The sequence below is a fragment of the Castor canadensis genome, chromosome 16, assembly GCF_047511655.1.
Source record: "Castor canadensis chromosome 16, mCasCan1.hap1v2, whole genome shotgun sequence".
Taxonomy (NCBI): domain Eukaryota; kingdom Metazoa; phylum Chordata; class Mammalia; order Rodentia; family Castoridae; genus Castor; species Castor canadensis.
The window spans coordinates 74011711-74028577 of NC_133401.1; the positions used below are offsets into that span (position 1 = coordinate 74011711).

General features: G+C 47.8%; 1 protein-coding gene across 1 annotated transcript; it reads left to right on the forward strand.

Moving 5' to 3' along the window:
• Positions 1 to 938: 938 nt before the first annotated feature.
• Nipal4 (NIPA like domain containing 4) lies at positions 939 to 16005 on the forward strand. The gene is made up of 6 exons (XM_020179211.2): positions 939 to 1214; positions 5146 to 5385; positions 8869 to 8925; positions 10053 to 10143; positions 12790 to 12950; positions 13787 to 16005. Exons 1-6 carry the CDS (start codon positions 1178 to 1180, stop codon positions 14416 to 14418), a joined length of 1218 nt encoding a protein of 405 aa, XP_020034800.1. The 5' UTR covers positions 939 to 1177; the 3' UTR covers positions 14419 to 16005.
• The last annotated feature ends 862 nt before the right edge of the window (positions 16006 to 16867 follow it).

Consider the following 16867-nt stretch of genomic DNA (forward strand, 5'->3'; position numbering starts at 1 on the left):
CCCTGCTTTCTGAGCAGCCCCACTCTCCACAGTCTAAGATGCTGGGTGGCTGAGTGGAGCCACTGACAGCTTGAGTTTGATCCTGGTGCTTCCCCTTCCCTGCTGGGGCCCAAGACAGGTTACTTGATCACAGCATGCCTCTGTTTCCTCTCTGTGCTTTGGTTGTCATAAGCACTAAAGGAGCTGGGATTTGTCAACACTTACTTAGAACTCTGCCTGGCCTATAGCAAGCACAGCATAAGGGTTTTTCTGGCCCAGGCCAGTGTTTCTCTAACTCGTTTTTACTATTCGCCATGGGAACAAATTCACCTTCCATCACAACTTCATCCATCTATCTGTCTACCTACCTGCTTATCTATCTATAGGTATGTATGTGTATCTATATGGATGTACGCATGTATATATACACACACATATATTTATAATTCCATCCCAACTTTCATTATATATATTGATACAATGTTATTATATAATGTATAAAATTTTAAATAGCAACTTGGAAAACACTGAACTCTAAGTAATTGATCTTATTTTATTTCTCCCACTAATTCATAAAATTCTAACTCATTTTGGCCTCTGATCACTTAATTTCCTCCTTCCATTCAACCTACCGATCTCCTGGACTGAATACTTATTGGGCACTTACTGTGTACCTGGTAACCTGTGAGTGCCCACCACAGATCAGACCTCTGTTGAGTGATGAACCGGGCAAGGGGGAGGAAGAAAGAAACAAGGGAAGGAAGGAACCAGATCCGCAGACCCCTTCGGCCTTCCCAGCCCCCATGTGGCCACCTCCCGCGCCGTCCTGGGGCGCCACGACTCTGTCCCTGCTGGAGCTGGACGCCAGCGCCCGCGTCCCTGAGGGGCGTGGCCCGGGACCCGCCCCCTCTCCCGGTCCCCTGGCACCCGACCGTGACCAGCTGGCTGCACCCCAGAAGGGCACGCGCCCCGATGGGGCGGCAGGAACGCAGGTACCCCAGAGGCCCGGAGTCGCCAAGGCACAGAGTGACTCCTCCCCGGGACCCTCCCCTCTGGGACGCGTCATTCTCCCCACCCCTGAGTCCGATCCCGGCGGCTTCTCGTGCCGGAGCCACGCGGCTGTGACAAGTCGCAGCCACCTGCTGCGGAGCTGCGGGTCCGCCCGCGCTCTCGGCTTGCTCCGTGCGCCCGGGGCCCCATGGAGCTGCGGTTCAGCAACGCCAGCTGCGTGAACGGTGCGTGCAGCCGGGCGGGGATCTGGTGGGCGGGGATCCAAAACTGGGGAGGGGGAAAGTCAGCGCGACTTGACTACCACCCTGCTCTCAGCCAGTCTTGAAGGTCAGGGTCTGGCTGAGACTTCACCAGGTGAGAGGGACAAAGGGACCATACTGGGAAGAGGGCATTATTCCCCAGAGCAGGCTTCCTGGAGCTGAGGGGCTCGGGATTAGGGTACAGTTACTGCATATTTTAGTATCTTCTCCCATCTGGGTTCTCTCTGTGTCGCCCAATACAAAGGGGAGAGGGCCACAGAGCCTCACCACCCCTTAATCCAAGCAGGCCTTTTAGAAAGCAGAGAGAAGGAGCCCCACGACCCTTGGCGTTGTGGTGAGTTCTTTCTCCACGTAGAGGACAAGGACCTTCCCTGCAGCGTCTCATTTAATTTTTGAAACACCTGTAGGAGGTAGGTAATGTTACTTGGACTACTCCATTCTAGACTTACAGAAACTGCGGCGCTGATGCTCAAGAAGGCAGGGCTCTTGGATTCTAAATCCTGAACTCCTGCTCCTATCTATCCCTATTTTCCTCCCTGGTCTTGGAGGTGCACACTGTGGGGTGTCCCCCACCCTCTAACTTCTGTGCTTCTCCAGCCAGGTTTTCAAAGCCAGCCTGTTGGGTGTTGACTGACTTTGGGGTCCTGAGCAGCAAGGTGAAGCGGGCCATTTTCAGTCACGCTCATTATCCTAGGGCAGACAGCGTTCCCAGTCCTTGCATATTCTAGTGGAGACAGGAATCAATCTGCCCAGCACCCCTTTTTCAGATGAGCACCTTGCTCAAAATTGGGTTTCCTGGGTCATCAGCCCTTTTTTTTTTTTTTTTTTTTTGTAATGGCAGAACTTGACTCAGTGGAGGGTGTGAACTTTGTTGGTGCCAGAGGCCTCAGGGACAGCCATGTCCACAGCAAGTCCTCTAGCTCCATCTACTAGAGATGCACGTTTAGGAAGCAGGGGAAGGGTGAGGGAATGGGTCCTGCCTTTCTTGGTCACCTCCCACCCCACCCCAGGCTCTGGCTCATTTCCTGGGCTCAGGGAACTCCCCAGATTCTACTCTTGGGCAAGGAGGCCAGAGCTGGTGGAACAGGAGTGAGCAACACAGAACCAGTCTGATGAAGGCTTCTTGTCTCATCTTCCCTCAATTGTGACATGTTGGAGAGATAGGTCTCCCATTGCAAAAGACATATGGATGGATGTCCCCTGGTGGGTTCAAGACCCACTTCTACCACCAAATGTCTGTGTGACTCTAGTAAGTCTTTTCCCTTCACATGGCCTCAGTTTCACCAGCTGAAAGTAAGAGGTTTAGACCTGCTGCTCTTTAATGGATGCATTTTTTTTTGAAGTGCTGGGGTGGAGCTCAGAGCTTGTATGTGTTAGGCAAGCTCTCTACCACCGTGTTACATTCTAGACTGGCTGTTTTTCAAGGGTTTTTCTGTGGTTCTGAGCCACGAAAGAAAGAGAGGTCAACATTACTCTTCAACTGCTCCCCAAAGATTCCACTCGACTACAGATGTGCCAAAGCAAGAACTCCATGGCTTTTAAGGCCCTTTAGGCACTGCTAGGAGTTCCAGCATGGCCCGAGAAGGGCCTGGTTCAGGCTTATTCCTTAGTACTGAAGCCTAGGCACTTGTGACACAACGCTTGCAGCTTAAATAGGACCTTGTACCTACAGAGGTCACCAACTCTAATACTCCCGGAGTGCGAGCCCATAACGAACACGACTGAGGGAGCCAGGTAGAGTGTGAGGAGCTGCAGAGAGTATGTCCCCTGCCTCAGTGAGCAAACACGGTTGAGCTTCAGGCAATTGCTGGTTTATGGACTGGTCCGGTCAGGGAGGCAAACAGACCTTTTGATTTCCAAGTGCAGCCCCAAATCTGAATGCTCATGGGGCAGTTCCCAGTTCTTTAAAAATTTCCTTATTAGGATGTATTCACTGTACAGAAGGGATTAATGGGAGGCTTATATTATACATTGATTAAATCACCCCCACCGTCTCTTCCCCTCAACCCATCCCTGCCCCACTTAAAGCAATTGCAAGAGGCTTCGTTGTTCTATCTCATAAGAGTATATGAAGTCCATCAATCATGTACCCTTACCTTAATCTCCTTCTTCACCCTCCCCCATACCACCAGTACCCCCCCACTGTACCTATTTTACAGTCCTGATTTTCATTATTAATATTTAAGTTGATGTTTGAAGGAGTGTCTCAATGTATCCCTGCTGTGCGTTTGCTTTTCTTTGGTCCATTCCACTCCGTCCATTACTCTCCCTCACCCCTTTACCTCCCACACCCCATTTTTCAACAGCTTTCAGTACACATCCTTATGTCCTCCACCTTCACATCTTATGGTATGCGATATTACTGATGCTCTACCGTTCTCTCTTCCTTTCCATAGAGTAGTGCCACTGTCACAAACATGTTCTACAAGTGAGTTGGTATATGATCATGCTTGTTTTTGTGTACATGTTTATCCCTTGGATTTATCTTCCACGTGTGAGAGAAGACATGCGGCCTTTGTGTTTCTGAGCCTGGCTTACTTCACTTAACATGATGTCCTCCACCTGCATCCATTTCCCTTCAAACCACACGGCGTCGTCACAGTTCTCAATTTGTAAAAGTTAGTCACACATACTCAAGCAACTCTAAGGGATCAAGGTGAAGGCCACTGTCCCCTTGCAGCCTGAGGTGGTTCTGAGCATGGCTTTTGCTATCAGATGGGGGTGAGGACTAATCCTGGCTTCACCCCTTGCTACCAGTGTCGCTTTAGGAAGATTACCTAATTCAGTTTTCAGTTTCTTTGACTAAAAACCTAGACATGACCATTGTGCCTGTTCTGGGGAGTGGTTAGGAACACTCCAGAGCAGAAGGCCACGCTGGGGAAGTACTGGGGAAGTGTTCCAGTTCACTGAATTTGTACAGCTTAGCTTTTCACTGAGGATCTATCTACCCTGTGTGTCCTGTACGCCAGATGGGCAGGACAGTGGGAATGGCAGATTCAGAATCTCAGGGACCCTGAGACAAGGAGATCAAACTAAAGACATAGTCTGTATGGGGTGGTGGGAACATAATCCTTTTGTGACCTGAAGGAGTCTACAGCCACTGACCACAAGTGCCACAGGTCTCAGAAGCAATGCCTGAGAAAGGCCAGTTCTCACTCAGTCATCGACAGGCCTAGGAGGTCCATGGATAGTACAGGCAACCTGTCTCCCACTGCAGTTGGAGCTTATGAGTATGAGAGTGAAGACACCCCGTGTGGGATTGAGAACTGTGGGAGGCCCAGAAGCTGAGCAGGGATTCCTTGAGAGCTTGTTTGGAGGTTCTAGCAGGGGAACTCAGCTACTCATATACCCTTGACCAAAGAACGGTCCTCCTCTATCAGGGATGGTTATCCTCTTCGACCAAGCATGCAGCTCCAGAAGGGACGCAAATAGAGAAGGAAGGAAGGAAGGGGACACCTGCCTAGCCAGCCAGATCAACTGAATCAACCCTGGCAATCAATGGGGTGACGAGATCACAGTCAGATTGCCTTACATCCCGAGAGAGGACTCCTGTGAAGGACAGAGGGTCACACTCAAGGGTGCCTGAGAATTTGGCGTGTGGAGCTTCACAGGTTGGAGTTCTGAAGTCAGACAATCCATACTCTCTCATTTCTGTCGTTTCCACACCCTTGAATGAAGATAAAAGATGTCACTTACGTGACGAGTGGTTGTGAAATTTTGATAAGTTCTTGCAAATAAAGCCCTAAGCCAGAGTAATCAATTGTAATTGGGGCCCAGCTTGTGGGAGGGGCCATGCAACTGTGAAAGCCTGAGGTCTCAAGCAGTGGCCAATGGCAATATCTTAAAGTGTGCCCATGTCCCAGCATGACTCTCTTGTCATGGTCTTCCCATACAGGTTCCCTGATCAGCTTCTACTGCTCCTCACAAGAAGTCCTGTGTCAGATCATCGGTGGCCTCAGCCCTGAGCCACCCAAAAATGCCACCCTTATCAGCTGGCAGGAGAGGATCAGGAAGAGCTATGGCTTCTACATTGGTGTGGGCCTGGCCTTACTGTCCTGTTTCCTCATTGGCAGCAGTGTCATCCTCAAGAAGAAAGGCCTCATACGCCTTGTTGCCACCGGGGCCACTCGAGCTGGTAGGCTCCTTAGGGCGGGGAGGATGGGGCACAGGGCAGCTGAGCCCTCAACCAGCCATTTCTCTTCACAGGGGCTGGGGTTGCAGCCTAAGAGTAGGGCCCCAGAAGGGCACTAAATGTTCATAGACAACCCTGTTGAGGATTCCAGCTGCCAAGAGAGAGCTTCCTTTGCAATCCAGGATGTCGTAAGAACTTCATGATTTGTCCTTTGTGGTAAAGGCAGGGAAAAGCCTCAGGACCCAGAATCAAATACTCCAGGCTTAGTCCTGGCTTCACTGCTTAGCAGTCTGTCATTGCAGGCAAGTCACAACTTCTCCTGAACCACAGGAATACAAATGTCTCTATCCACAACACAGTCAGACTCTCCTATGCTCTCCCTACTCTGCAGTGAAGCCCCTTTGGGCTACAAGATAATTACTGAGCCTCTGCCCCTAAGAGATTTGCTTGTTTGGAAAATAGGATGTGTATCCGTGAATTGGATGTGTATCCTCTCCTTTTCTTGAGAAAAAGAATTATGTGTAAAAGATTCATTCATGGAATCATTTATTGCATGTCTGCTGTACATGGGGACAAGGTGTCTTTGTGGATCACATAGTCCGTTTTGAGAGACAGATAAGGCAATAGGTTTGTCCTATAGTGAATTAGGGCCATAATGGAGTAAACACAGGCTGCCAAGGGAGTATTTTGAAAAGGCATAAAAAGCTCAGATTTAGGGAGGGAGGATATAGAGAGGGTTTCCTATAAAGTCTTTAAGCTGAGATCCAAATGATGAGGAGATAGCAAGGAACAGGTAGAAAGAACAGCACATGCAAAGGCTCAGAGGTAAGGACATGAGTACCACTGAAAACAGAACAGGGTTCAGGATAGCAGGAGCAGGAAGGGGTAGAGGAGGTAAGCTCAACTCAGGAAGGGCCTCGTAAACTAGGCTGCAGAGTTGGAGTGCAACCCTTAAGTGATTGAGAGATACAGTCTGGATTATGATTTGAAGAGGTCCCTGGTTGCTGCAGAGAATGGATTGGGCCCAAGACTATAGGTTAAGAAGCCAATGAGGTGAGCCAGAGAACAGAACTTGACTGGTAAATGGCATTGGCGGTGGATTCAGAGATCGTTTTGGGAGACAGAGCTCAGTGGCTTTGATGTGGACTGGCTGCCAGCAATGACTCAGGTTGTAGACCTGAGAAACTGAGGAGATGCTGTGTTATTTGCAGAGATGAATGGAAAAGGAGGAACAGGTTTGGGGAAGATGATGTTTCAAGTTTGGACGTGTTCAATGAATGTTTCTGTGGGATGTCACACTGGAAAAGCAGACCATTAGGAATCCACTTCTGGCTCCTTCATGATCTCCTCTGTGGTGGGATCCCAGGCAAGAAAAGTATTTTTCTGCGCCTCGGTTTCCTCATCTATCAAATGGCACAAGAATAGTACCAGCCTAAAGGTATTCAGAAGACATGTGCGCATGGAATGCCTCTCACTGAAATGCTGGAGAAATGCTTGGGATTTTTGGACTCTTTTGGAATATTTGCATATGGATAATGAGATAGTTTAAGGACAAGAGCCAAATCTGAACATGAAATTCACTTATTATGTGTCATACACACCGTACATACCTGGCCTGAGGGTTCTTTTATACAGTATAGCTAATAATTTTGTGAATGAAACAAAGTTTCAGTGTGGAATTTTCCACTGTTGCTGTCATATCCACACTCAAAAAGTTTGGAATTTGAAGCATTTTGGATTTCAGAGGTCAGGGTTAGGGAGGCTCAGCTAAGGCTACAGCCTGCTGACAGATTCTTGGCACGGAGAAAGCACTGGTTGTTGGCATCACTGCTAACTAAGTAGGAGGAGCCTAGCAGAACCCACTTGTGCTCAAAATGGAGAGCTGTGAGATGCAGAGATGGAGTTGGGGGTCATGGTCATTGTTGATCTAGCTTTCACTGCTGTTGCTCAGAAGGCCAGTGATCTTACCTAGCACCAGGAAAATCTGTGCTCAGGGAAGTGAGGGAGGTGTCTCTCACCATTCAGAAAGACACCTTCCCTGGAACCCACTTTTCCCTCAACTGCTGTTTTAGGACTGTCTGAGATTTCAACTCTTAAAGTAAAATGTTGTCATATTTCTTCACATTTAGAGGAGATTCTGATCCCTTTATGGATTTGATAACAGCAAAAGAGTTTCTCCTTAGGGAAAAAAAAAAAGCAACATTTAGTTTTTGAACTTTCACAGACAGAACTGTCTCAAGCTCATTCATTCTTCTCCTCCTCCTTCTTCTCTTTCTCCTCCTCTTCATCTTCACCATCATCTTAATGATGTGCTCGGCCCCGAACAAAGCAGACAATTCCTGGAGCTTCCATTTTAGTGGTGGAAATGCCAGAAAACAAGTAGGTTAACTCCAATGCTAAATGATAAGTGCTGGCAGGAGACGGGCTGGGTGTTTTGAAAGACAATTCCCAGTGGAAATAAAGAGGAGGTCCAGGAGGGCTTCTTAGGGGAGAACAACATTCAAACAGAAACCTGTAGAGTGAGTGTGGATTCAGGCAAACACTGGTAGAAGGGTATTCTGGATGCAGGGAAAGCATATGCAAAGGTCTTGGGGCAGGAAAGAAGGAAAGTGGTAGGGGATGTGTTTGGAGTGGTAAGCAGGACCACGGCTCTGCACACGCTTGGTAAGGATTCTGGTCTTTCTTTCAAGAGTCATCAGAAACTACTGGCCGGCTAATGAAAATTAGCCATAATTCCCATAGTCTGCTTTTCATTTTAAAAAAGACCATTGACTGCCAGTGCCTCAATATGGACCAGGGATGATGGTGGCTTTGAGTAGGTGGTGGCAGTAGACTGGGCCCATGTGAGCTACCTTTTTGAGACAGACTCAGCAGGATGGACTGGATGCGGGCGGATAAAGGAGAGAGAAAGAGAGAGCAGGGCCGAGAAGGGTGTCTGGCTTAAACAACTAAATACATGCAAGTGCCACTTACAGGTGGGTGGAGACCATTTACTATCAAGAGTTTGGTTGGGCATGATTTGCACATCTGTAATCCTTGGTACTCAGGAGGCAGAGGTAGGAGGATCTCCGTCCCAGACTGGCCCAGGAAAAGTGGATAGCTTTCAGATAGCTGCCGGACACTATCTGAAAATGAACTAAAAGCAAAAAGGCTGTGGGCAAAGCTCAAGGGGTAGAGAACCTGCCTAGCAAGTGCAAGGGCCAGTCAATCTCCAGTGCTGGGGGAGGGGGATGGGAAATAGCAAGAGTTCTATTTAGGACAGACATGGGGATGCTGGGGAGGGATTCAAACTTCAAGAGGTGACAAGGAAGAAGCTGTGCTCAGAAGACGGATCCAAGCCACGGGCATGAAACATGGACACCGTATCTACATACCTAGAATTTAGCCCTGGGCAACACTTAGAGGTCCTGGAGTGAAGGCAGAGTTAGGAAAGGAGCCTGAAAAACTGTAGCTGAGCTTTGACTTTGTGTCCTTTCCTTTTTACAGTGGATGGAGGATATGGCTACTTGAAGGACCCCATGTGGTGGGCTGGATTTGCCACCAGTAAGTGGATTATTTTGCTACTGATCCCGTGGTCTGGGTAGATGGCAAGGCTGGAAGTGAAGGAAGGGGTGAGTGGGGCATTTCTGTTTCCACTATAGAAAGTGTGGCCTGCAGGCCAGATTCCTAGGATGACCTTGACAGTCTTCACATCTTTCTCCACCCAGAGTCAGTCTTCATCCATGAAGCATCTAAGCCCAGAGAGGTTTATACATAGCTGATAACGATTCAGGTGTAATTTCTCTACTTCCCTTGAAATCCAGGGAGATGATGTCACCGTCCCTTACAATCTTACATGGCAGAAGCTGGGTTCTCCATTGCACAGGCAATTAATTTATTTGCTGGCCCACTTAGAACATAGCTGCTCTGCAATGGCATGTTTGTCCAGATTCACACACTTAATCATTTCCCCACTCCACACCTACCTCCTCCGGCTAGCTAGCCCTGACTCCTACTTTTAGGTGGAAATTGACACATGCTCTTGATCCCCAAGTCAGGTTTTTTTTATCCTTGCCCGGGCTGGAGCTATCACAGTGCCCATCCGCTTCAAAGGGGAGACCAGTTTGTTATCTGCAACACAGATGAAAAGACACTTGCAGGCACTCAGATGAGGAGAACTTGGGCTCTTTGGGGATGTCAGAATTTATTAACAACCAGCCTGTCAATTTAGACTGGCCACAACTCCCCTAGGGCCGAGGAGTTCGTGGACCAATTGGTATCCAGAGAATCAATGAATGCAACTGTTTCTTTACTAGATAGTTAGCACTTTCTAGAACTCACCTTAAAGATACAGAGCAACAAATGGGCAGTCCCCAAGACACACTTAACCATGCCTGGACTAGAAGCCAAGAGATGTGATGGCTTCTAGAAGGCTTCTACCCGTAAGCATCTTGGGTGACTCTGGGTTTTAGTCTCGCCATCTTTATGATGGAGGGATTTGGACAGGATAGTGTAGGTCTGACCTTCTCATCAGACTCTACAGAGACAGCATAGGATGAGGAGTTTACGCAGTGCTAGTCTGGGATTCCGTGGATGATTAGACACTGACTGAAGCAGTCCCTAGTCAGACTCATTTGGAACAGACATGGTGACTCAGTCACACTGACCTCTTTCCTGTCTTAATTTTGTAGTGGCTGCTGGAGAAGTCGCCAACTTCGGTGCCTATGCATTTGCACCTGCGACAGTCATCACACCTCTGGGAGTGTTGAGCGTCCTCATAAGGTTTTCCTCACCTCTCTGGCTATTTCTGGCTCTTTTCTGCTTTCAACTTATTGCGGCATGGATTTGCCAAGTGGGGCCAGCTAATCTTTGGTTTTCAGGGACCCAGGCTGTCCCAGACCTTGGAAAGAGGCTGTAGACCCTTGGTTGTTTGCTACCACTGGTCCCTGTGTATCCTAGACCAATGGGAAATAGAGGGCAGTCAAGCTCACGCCAGTTTGAAGGGCTTCCATGTCCACTGGGGTCAATCTCTCAAGAGAATATATTGGCGCCCTAATAGAAGAAGCAAATGAGTGAAGAGCCCAAGTCCAAGATTAACACTGCCTTGAATTCAAATCCTCTCTCGAACATTTAGTGATTATGTTATGACAGACAAGTCACTTAACCTCTTTAAGTCCCGTTTTCCCCACCTGAAAAATGGAGGTGCTAATAATACCCACTTGGAGGAGCAAAGGAGCTAACACAGAGTGTTTAGTGCAGAACTGGCACTATGACACACAGAGGGCTGACTGTGTGCCCAACGTTCCAAATGCATTCTGAGTTTTAACTCAATCCTTGCAGCATCCCTACCTGAGGCCAAGAGAGGTTAAGCAACTTGGCCAAGGTAAACAGGCTCCAAGTGGCCAGGCCAGGATTCCAACCTGTACAGTCTGATCCCGGAGTCCAGGTGCTTCTCCACTTTGCCAACTTGCCTCTCAAGTAACACGCAACGAATGATAGTTTTTAAAATTACTGGTGCTAGAACTGGGAACGTAGCTCAGTGGTCGAGTGCCAAGGACCTGAATTCATTTCCCAGCACTGAAAAAATAAAAAATAATGAAATAAAGCCAGGCATGGTGGTCCATGCCTGAAATCCCAGCTGCTTGGGAGGTGGAGGTAGGAGGATCACAATTCAAGGCCAGTAGAGGCAAAAGTTAATAGGAGACCCTACCTGAAAACTAAAAGCAAAAGGACTGGAAGCATAGCTCAAGTGATAGAATGATTGTCTAGCAACCACAGGGCCTCGACTTCAATCTCCAGTACTGTCAAAAAATTAATAAATCAAAAAATAACTGATACTAACTGTATGCCTCTCTCACTGCTCCTAGATCGCCTATGCTGCAAACAGCCTGTTCCTCTTCAGGGGTTCTAAGCTCTCATTTGAAGGATGCTATGAGTTTTGGGGTAACCTTGGAACTCTAGCTACCCATCCAACCACACTCAGTACCCATAATTTCCTCAGTTTGTTTTTGCCATCTTGATGACAGTTTTGCAACATTTGCACAGTCAGAAAACAAACAGAACCATGACTCACACCACATAGCTGGACTAGCTGAGTTCATTGCTGATGTAGCTGTGGTACAACTTCTGCAACTCTGATAAGGTTACAAATTCCCACTCCCAGGAGGATGGAAGGGGTATGCAGTTCTCCTGCCCTGCTTGTGCAAATGCCACCAGCCTCTCTTGAACAGGACATCATAAGTAAAAGCATGTGGGCATTTTTAGAGGAGCGATAGGAGCCTAAGAGGGGAGCTTAAACATCAGTGCCTTCTTGCCTGACAGCTTAGGCCAGCCCTTTTTGAGGCTAACGGGGCACCAGAATGACCATCAGATTTTTTTACCATAAACTAATGCCAACCTGTATAAGCAGGAGAAGCAAAATGTGGCCAGTGACCTCACCCCGCTGGCCCAATTTCCTTCCTTTCTTCCCCCACCCTTGCTGGCTCACCTAGGGGACATAAGGAGAATGGAAATCATGTCACTGGGAAACTGGAGGTATTTTGCCCAGAAATGTGAAAGACTCAGGGAAGTCAATTCTTTCCAATGAGGTGTAGAGAAAAACTCACAGGCTTTATCATGAGATAGAACTAGAGTTCAAAGCCTGCCTCTGCCAACTTGTGGACTCAGTTTTCTCATTTATAGAATAGGGATAGTATATCTTGTGAGATGCTAGTGAAATAATAAATGAAACAATCCTGGCCCAGTAGCTAGTATGCATACATGCCCAAGACATAGGATCTATAACTGTCATTGTGGTTACTTATATTGACATATACTAGTAGAAGAAAGACCATTTGTTCTATATGGCCAAGGAATAGAAAAGGGACATGGAGTGACTGGCAAAAAGTATGTTTTGTTGAGTAATTAGAGTGAGCCTACAGGGGGCTCTTTTGGCTTGTAAGGGATGGTACTCCCTGCTACCAGTGGTATAAAAAACAAAGCTAGAAAACATCTCATAGCAATACTGGGAAGGGCTAGAAAGTTAGGTTAGAGTGGATTGAAGGGCTCTCCCAGCCCTTTGGTTTGGGAATGCTTTCAGTCTCAAAAATGAAAGAAATCAAGCCAGGTCTGGTGGCTCATCCCTGTAATCCTAGCTACTCATGAGGCAGAGATCAGGAGGATCGAGAGACCCTATCTCTAAAAAACCCTTCACAAAAAAGGGCTGGTGGAGTGGCTCAAGTGGTAGAGCACCTGCCTAGCCAAGGTAAGGCTCTGAGTTCAAACCCCAGTACTGCAAAAAAAGAATTCAACTTGCATTTCCTATTCTTCCAGCATACATTGTAACCCTCCCCAAAATGAGTTTCTATTTTAGACTTTTTGTTTGAGGAGGGGAAGTCTTGGGACAAGCATAGCTACCCAACTCCCTCTCTTCCATCTCTTCACGTGCAGTGTGGTCTTCTCCTCATATTTCCTGGGAGAAAGTCTGAATCTGCTGGGGAAGCTGGGTTGTGTGATCTGCATGGCCGGCACCACAGTGATGGTGATTCATGCCCCCAAGGAAGAGAAGGTCACCACCATCATGGAGATGGCTTCCAAAATGAAGGACACAGGTAGGCTTCAAGCACCAGGTGTGCACAAGACACTGGGGGTTGAACCCTGTGGGAGGTCTGATTGGGTCCTGCCCATCTCAGTGCTGCCCCCTGGAAGAGAAGGCAAGCTACAGAAAGGAAGTTGGTGGGGCTGGGATTGTTAGCACGGCCCGTTTATGGCATTCCTGGCCTGACATACATGGGTACCAGTTTTCGTTCATAACATGCCAGGCATTGTTCTAAATGATTTTATATTTATTATACAAGCGTTAATAGCCAGGTGCTGTGGCTCACATAGGTAATCCTAGCGACTCAGGAGTTTGAGATCGGGAGCATTGTGGTTTGAGGCCAGCCTGGGCAAAAAGTTAGCAAGAACTTCACCTCAACAGACAACTTGGGTACGGTGTGATCCCAGCTACTAGAAAGACATAGGTAGAAAGATCGCAGTTGGAGGCTGGGCCCGAGCAAAAACCACGAGATCTTAAAAAAATAACCAAAGTAAAAAGGGCTGGAGGTTTGGCTCAAGTGGTAGAGCACCTGCCTAGCAAGTGTGAGTCCCTGGGTTCAAACCCCAGTAGTGCCAAAAAGTTAAGAGTAAAAATAAAAGCATTTGATACATTTTTATATACATGAACTTTCCCTACAAGGAAAATGCTATTGGTGGTCCTCTTTCAAATGAGGACCGTGAGGTCTTGGGGGGGGTTAATAACTTACCCAGGTTATTAACGGGTTTGACCCTGAAGCTAGAGCCCAGGCTTGTCTGAGTCTAGAGCTACCTCCCCCGTATGGGTCGCGGGCCCTAGATGCTGTCCATATGTTTCTTAGCTGAGGTCATCTATGTCCCTCCCTTCCTGAAGGGTTCATCGTGTTCACTGTGTTTCTGCTGGTGTCCTGTCTCCTTCTCATCTTCATCGTTGCCCCACGTTACGGACAAAGGAATATCCTTGTTTATATCATCATCTGCTCTGTGATGGGGTCCTTCTCTGTGATTGCCGTCAAGGGCCTGGGCATCACCATTAGAAACTTCTTCCAGGGGTTGCCAGTCGTGCGGCACCCCCTCCCCTATGTCCTATCTCTCATTTTGGCACTTTGCATCAGCACTCAGGTCAACTTCCTCAACAGAGCACTGGACATTTTTAACACCTCCCTAGTGTTCCCCATCTACTACGTGATCTTCACCACAGTGGTTGTCATCTCCTCCATCATCCTGTTCAAGGAGTGGTACTCCATGTCTGCCGTGGACATTGTGGGCACCCTCTCTGGTTTTGTCACTGTCCTCTTGGGTGTGTTCATGCTTCATGCTTTCAAAGACTTGGATATCAGCCGGACTTGCTTGCCCCACACGCACAAAAACCCAGCCCCACCTCCCGCCCCAGAGCCCACTGTCATCAGACTGGAAGACAAGAATGTCCTTGTGGACAATATAGAACTTTCTAGTAACATGCCATCCCCAGAACAGAAGCCCAAAGTATTTACAATCCGTTCTTGAAGCTTGGGACACAAGGTAAGAAGAGGAACCCAATGGGCCTGCCTGATTTCTCTATTTTAAAACCACCTGGTTGTTTTCAGCACAATTGTTGCCAGTGGGCTGTCTTTCTTGAGATGTTGTCTTATACCTCATTGCTGTTTCTAGAAAAATCCCTACCCGATGAGTGGTGGTGGCAGGATTTCTTGGAAACACAGCCTCCATGACCAAATACCCTAGTTTCTGTTGGAGCCAGCAGGTCCTCTGGACCAACCTTCCCACTGGTTCCTCTTGGTGCCATCTCTATATTGTTGGGAAGAAGATAGAATTTGACCCGTTGAATGTAACAAAGTCTAACAATTTTGGTCATCAGGAAATCTTTCGCTCCAATTCCCCTACTGAGTCTGGATCTCCATTCCTAAGCCCAAGAATGGAAGAAAGTTGGATCTCAGAGGCCCAGAGAGGAATCTGTCAGCCTCCCCATCCCAAGAGACATGAGTATGCACAGTCAGTGTCTTGGAGACAGAAGCAAGACCTCAGCTGACCTTACTGTGAAAGCCACCTGATGTTTCAGGAAGTTCATTCAGCCCATTTTCCATGTGCTCCAACCTCATGGTCAGCATCTTGGTGTATATCCATCCTGCCATTCCTCCCTCTTTCCATCTCAGGGCATTAGTCACTAAGACGTGTGGGTCATATCTTAGGACTCAATGACAACAGGAGATGCCTCCCATCCTGGCTCTGCTGACCAAAGCCCATGTCATTGCACTTCCTCTGGAAAGGGAACAACAATTGCACTGCCCTCAAAAGCGGTCCAGCTGTCAAGCTGGATTTATTAGAAAGCACCTTCCTTTGCTTCAAGGAATTCATCAAAATAAGATTCGGGAGAAGCGTGGGGAGTAGGATGAAGGCATGGCAGAAGTTACAGGTTAACTTTTGGGCTTACTCCTAGGCCAAAATGGTGCTGGATAATATCTGGGCTGCTGTCTGAGGGGCTTGGCCAGTGGGATCGACTTTAAATTTCAGTGGCCCAATTGGGGTGGAGGCTTGGCATGGTGTGCATCCTGACTGTTAGCGTATTGTCACTGAGTCCCCAACTCCACTGATGAGCTGCCCACACTGGAGTTGGCACACTGTGACAGCTCCAATGCTACCTACCATGCGTACTGCTTTGGGTCCCCTGCACATTTGGCTGGAGGCAGCCACAGAATAAGAGCAGCTACAAAGATACATGGTTTCCCTTCCCTCCTTTTTAGCTGCAAGAGTGTGGGGTTGGTACAAGGACCATTGGGAAGGGACGTGAAGGAGCCAGTTTGTAGGACAGAGGGAAGACTTGAACCTCAGCCCTAAAGTTGGCACAGGGTGCCCCACCTGTGTGCTGCAGCACTAAGTGCAGCCACACCCAGGCCAAAGCCTCACTGGCCTTGGAACTCCAAGGACTCAACTGACCAATGCTCTAGTCCCATTTGTCTCAGCATCAAGTCTGGTTTTTAATGAATGTGGATTTCTGTCTGGAACTAAAATCAATGCAACACGTTGGATCTTGAGAATGGCAGTAAACTGAGGGCCCTGAATTCCAGGGTTAAGAATAAAGTCTTCAGAGTGTGTTTACTTCGTGCACTATCTTGCCTGTCCTTGAAGTTGGAGCAATTCAGTTGGTTCTTCTAGTTCTGGGAGGCCAGTCCCAGACCTCTGAAAAAGCAAGACAAACCCTCCAGGGTCTTCCACAGTTACACCCTCACCACAGTGGGAAAGACTATTTGCAGAATAGTCTGTGGATGATAAATCATTCCTAGTTAACACCTGAACCCTTAGCAGGCACCAAGCACAGTAGGCATTCCATGTAAACACCTTTCACATGTCTCAAATCCCCAAGGAAGGTATATTGTTACCCCTAATTTATATGAAGAAAAGGGACTCAGAGTGAAACAGTTGCCCAAGGTCACTTGGTAGGCAAGAATCAAAGCTGATACTTGGTTCCACAGTGTCTCCCCCCAAACTACTCATCTCCCCAAGCGCATAATTTATTACTTTGCTTGTGTTCTTGGTGATCTGTATTTGCTCCCTGTGTGGATATAAGCTCTCTGAGAGCTGGTCTTCTTTTATTGCTTATCCTTGGTGTTCTGCATATAGTTGGCTTTCAAAAAAAAAAAAAAGAACTTTATTGATTTTTACTGAAGGAACACGTCATCCTCAACGGTCCTTCCTATCCAAATTCTTTTAGAGAATTTCTAACCCAGGGCACATCCTGACAGAACATCTGTCTGGTTGTGGGCACTGCTGGGTGCTTTTCAGAGGGGCTTCATTGATGATCACAGCACTTTTGTTTTGGTGGTACTGGGGTTTGAACTCAGGGCCTCATGCTTGCTAGGCAGGCACTCTTACCACTTGAGTCACTTGGCCAGTCCGATCACAGCACTTTTGTGGTAGGTATTCATGCTACTCAGCTCCCCACCATTATAACAAATACCTG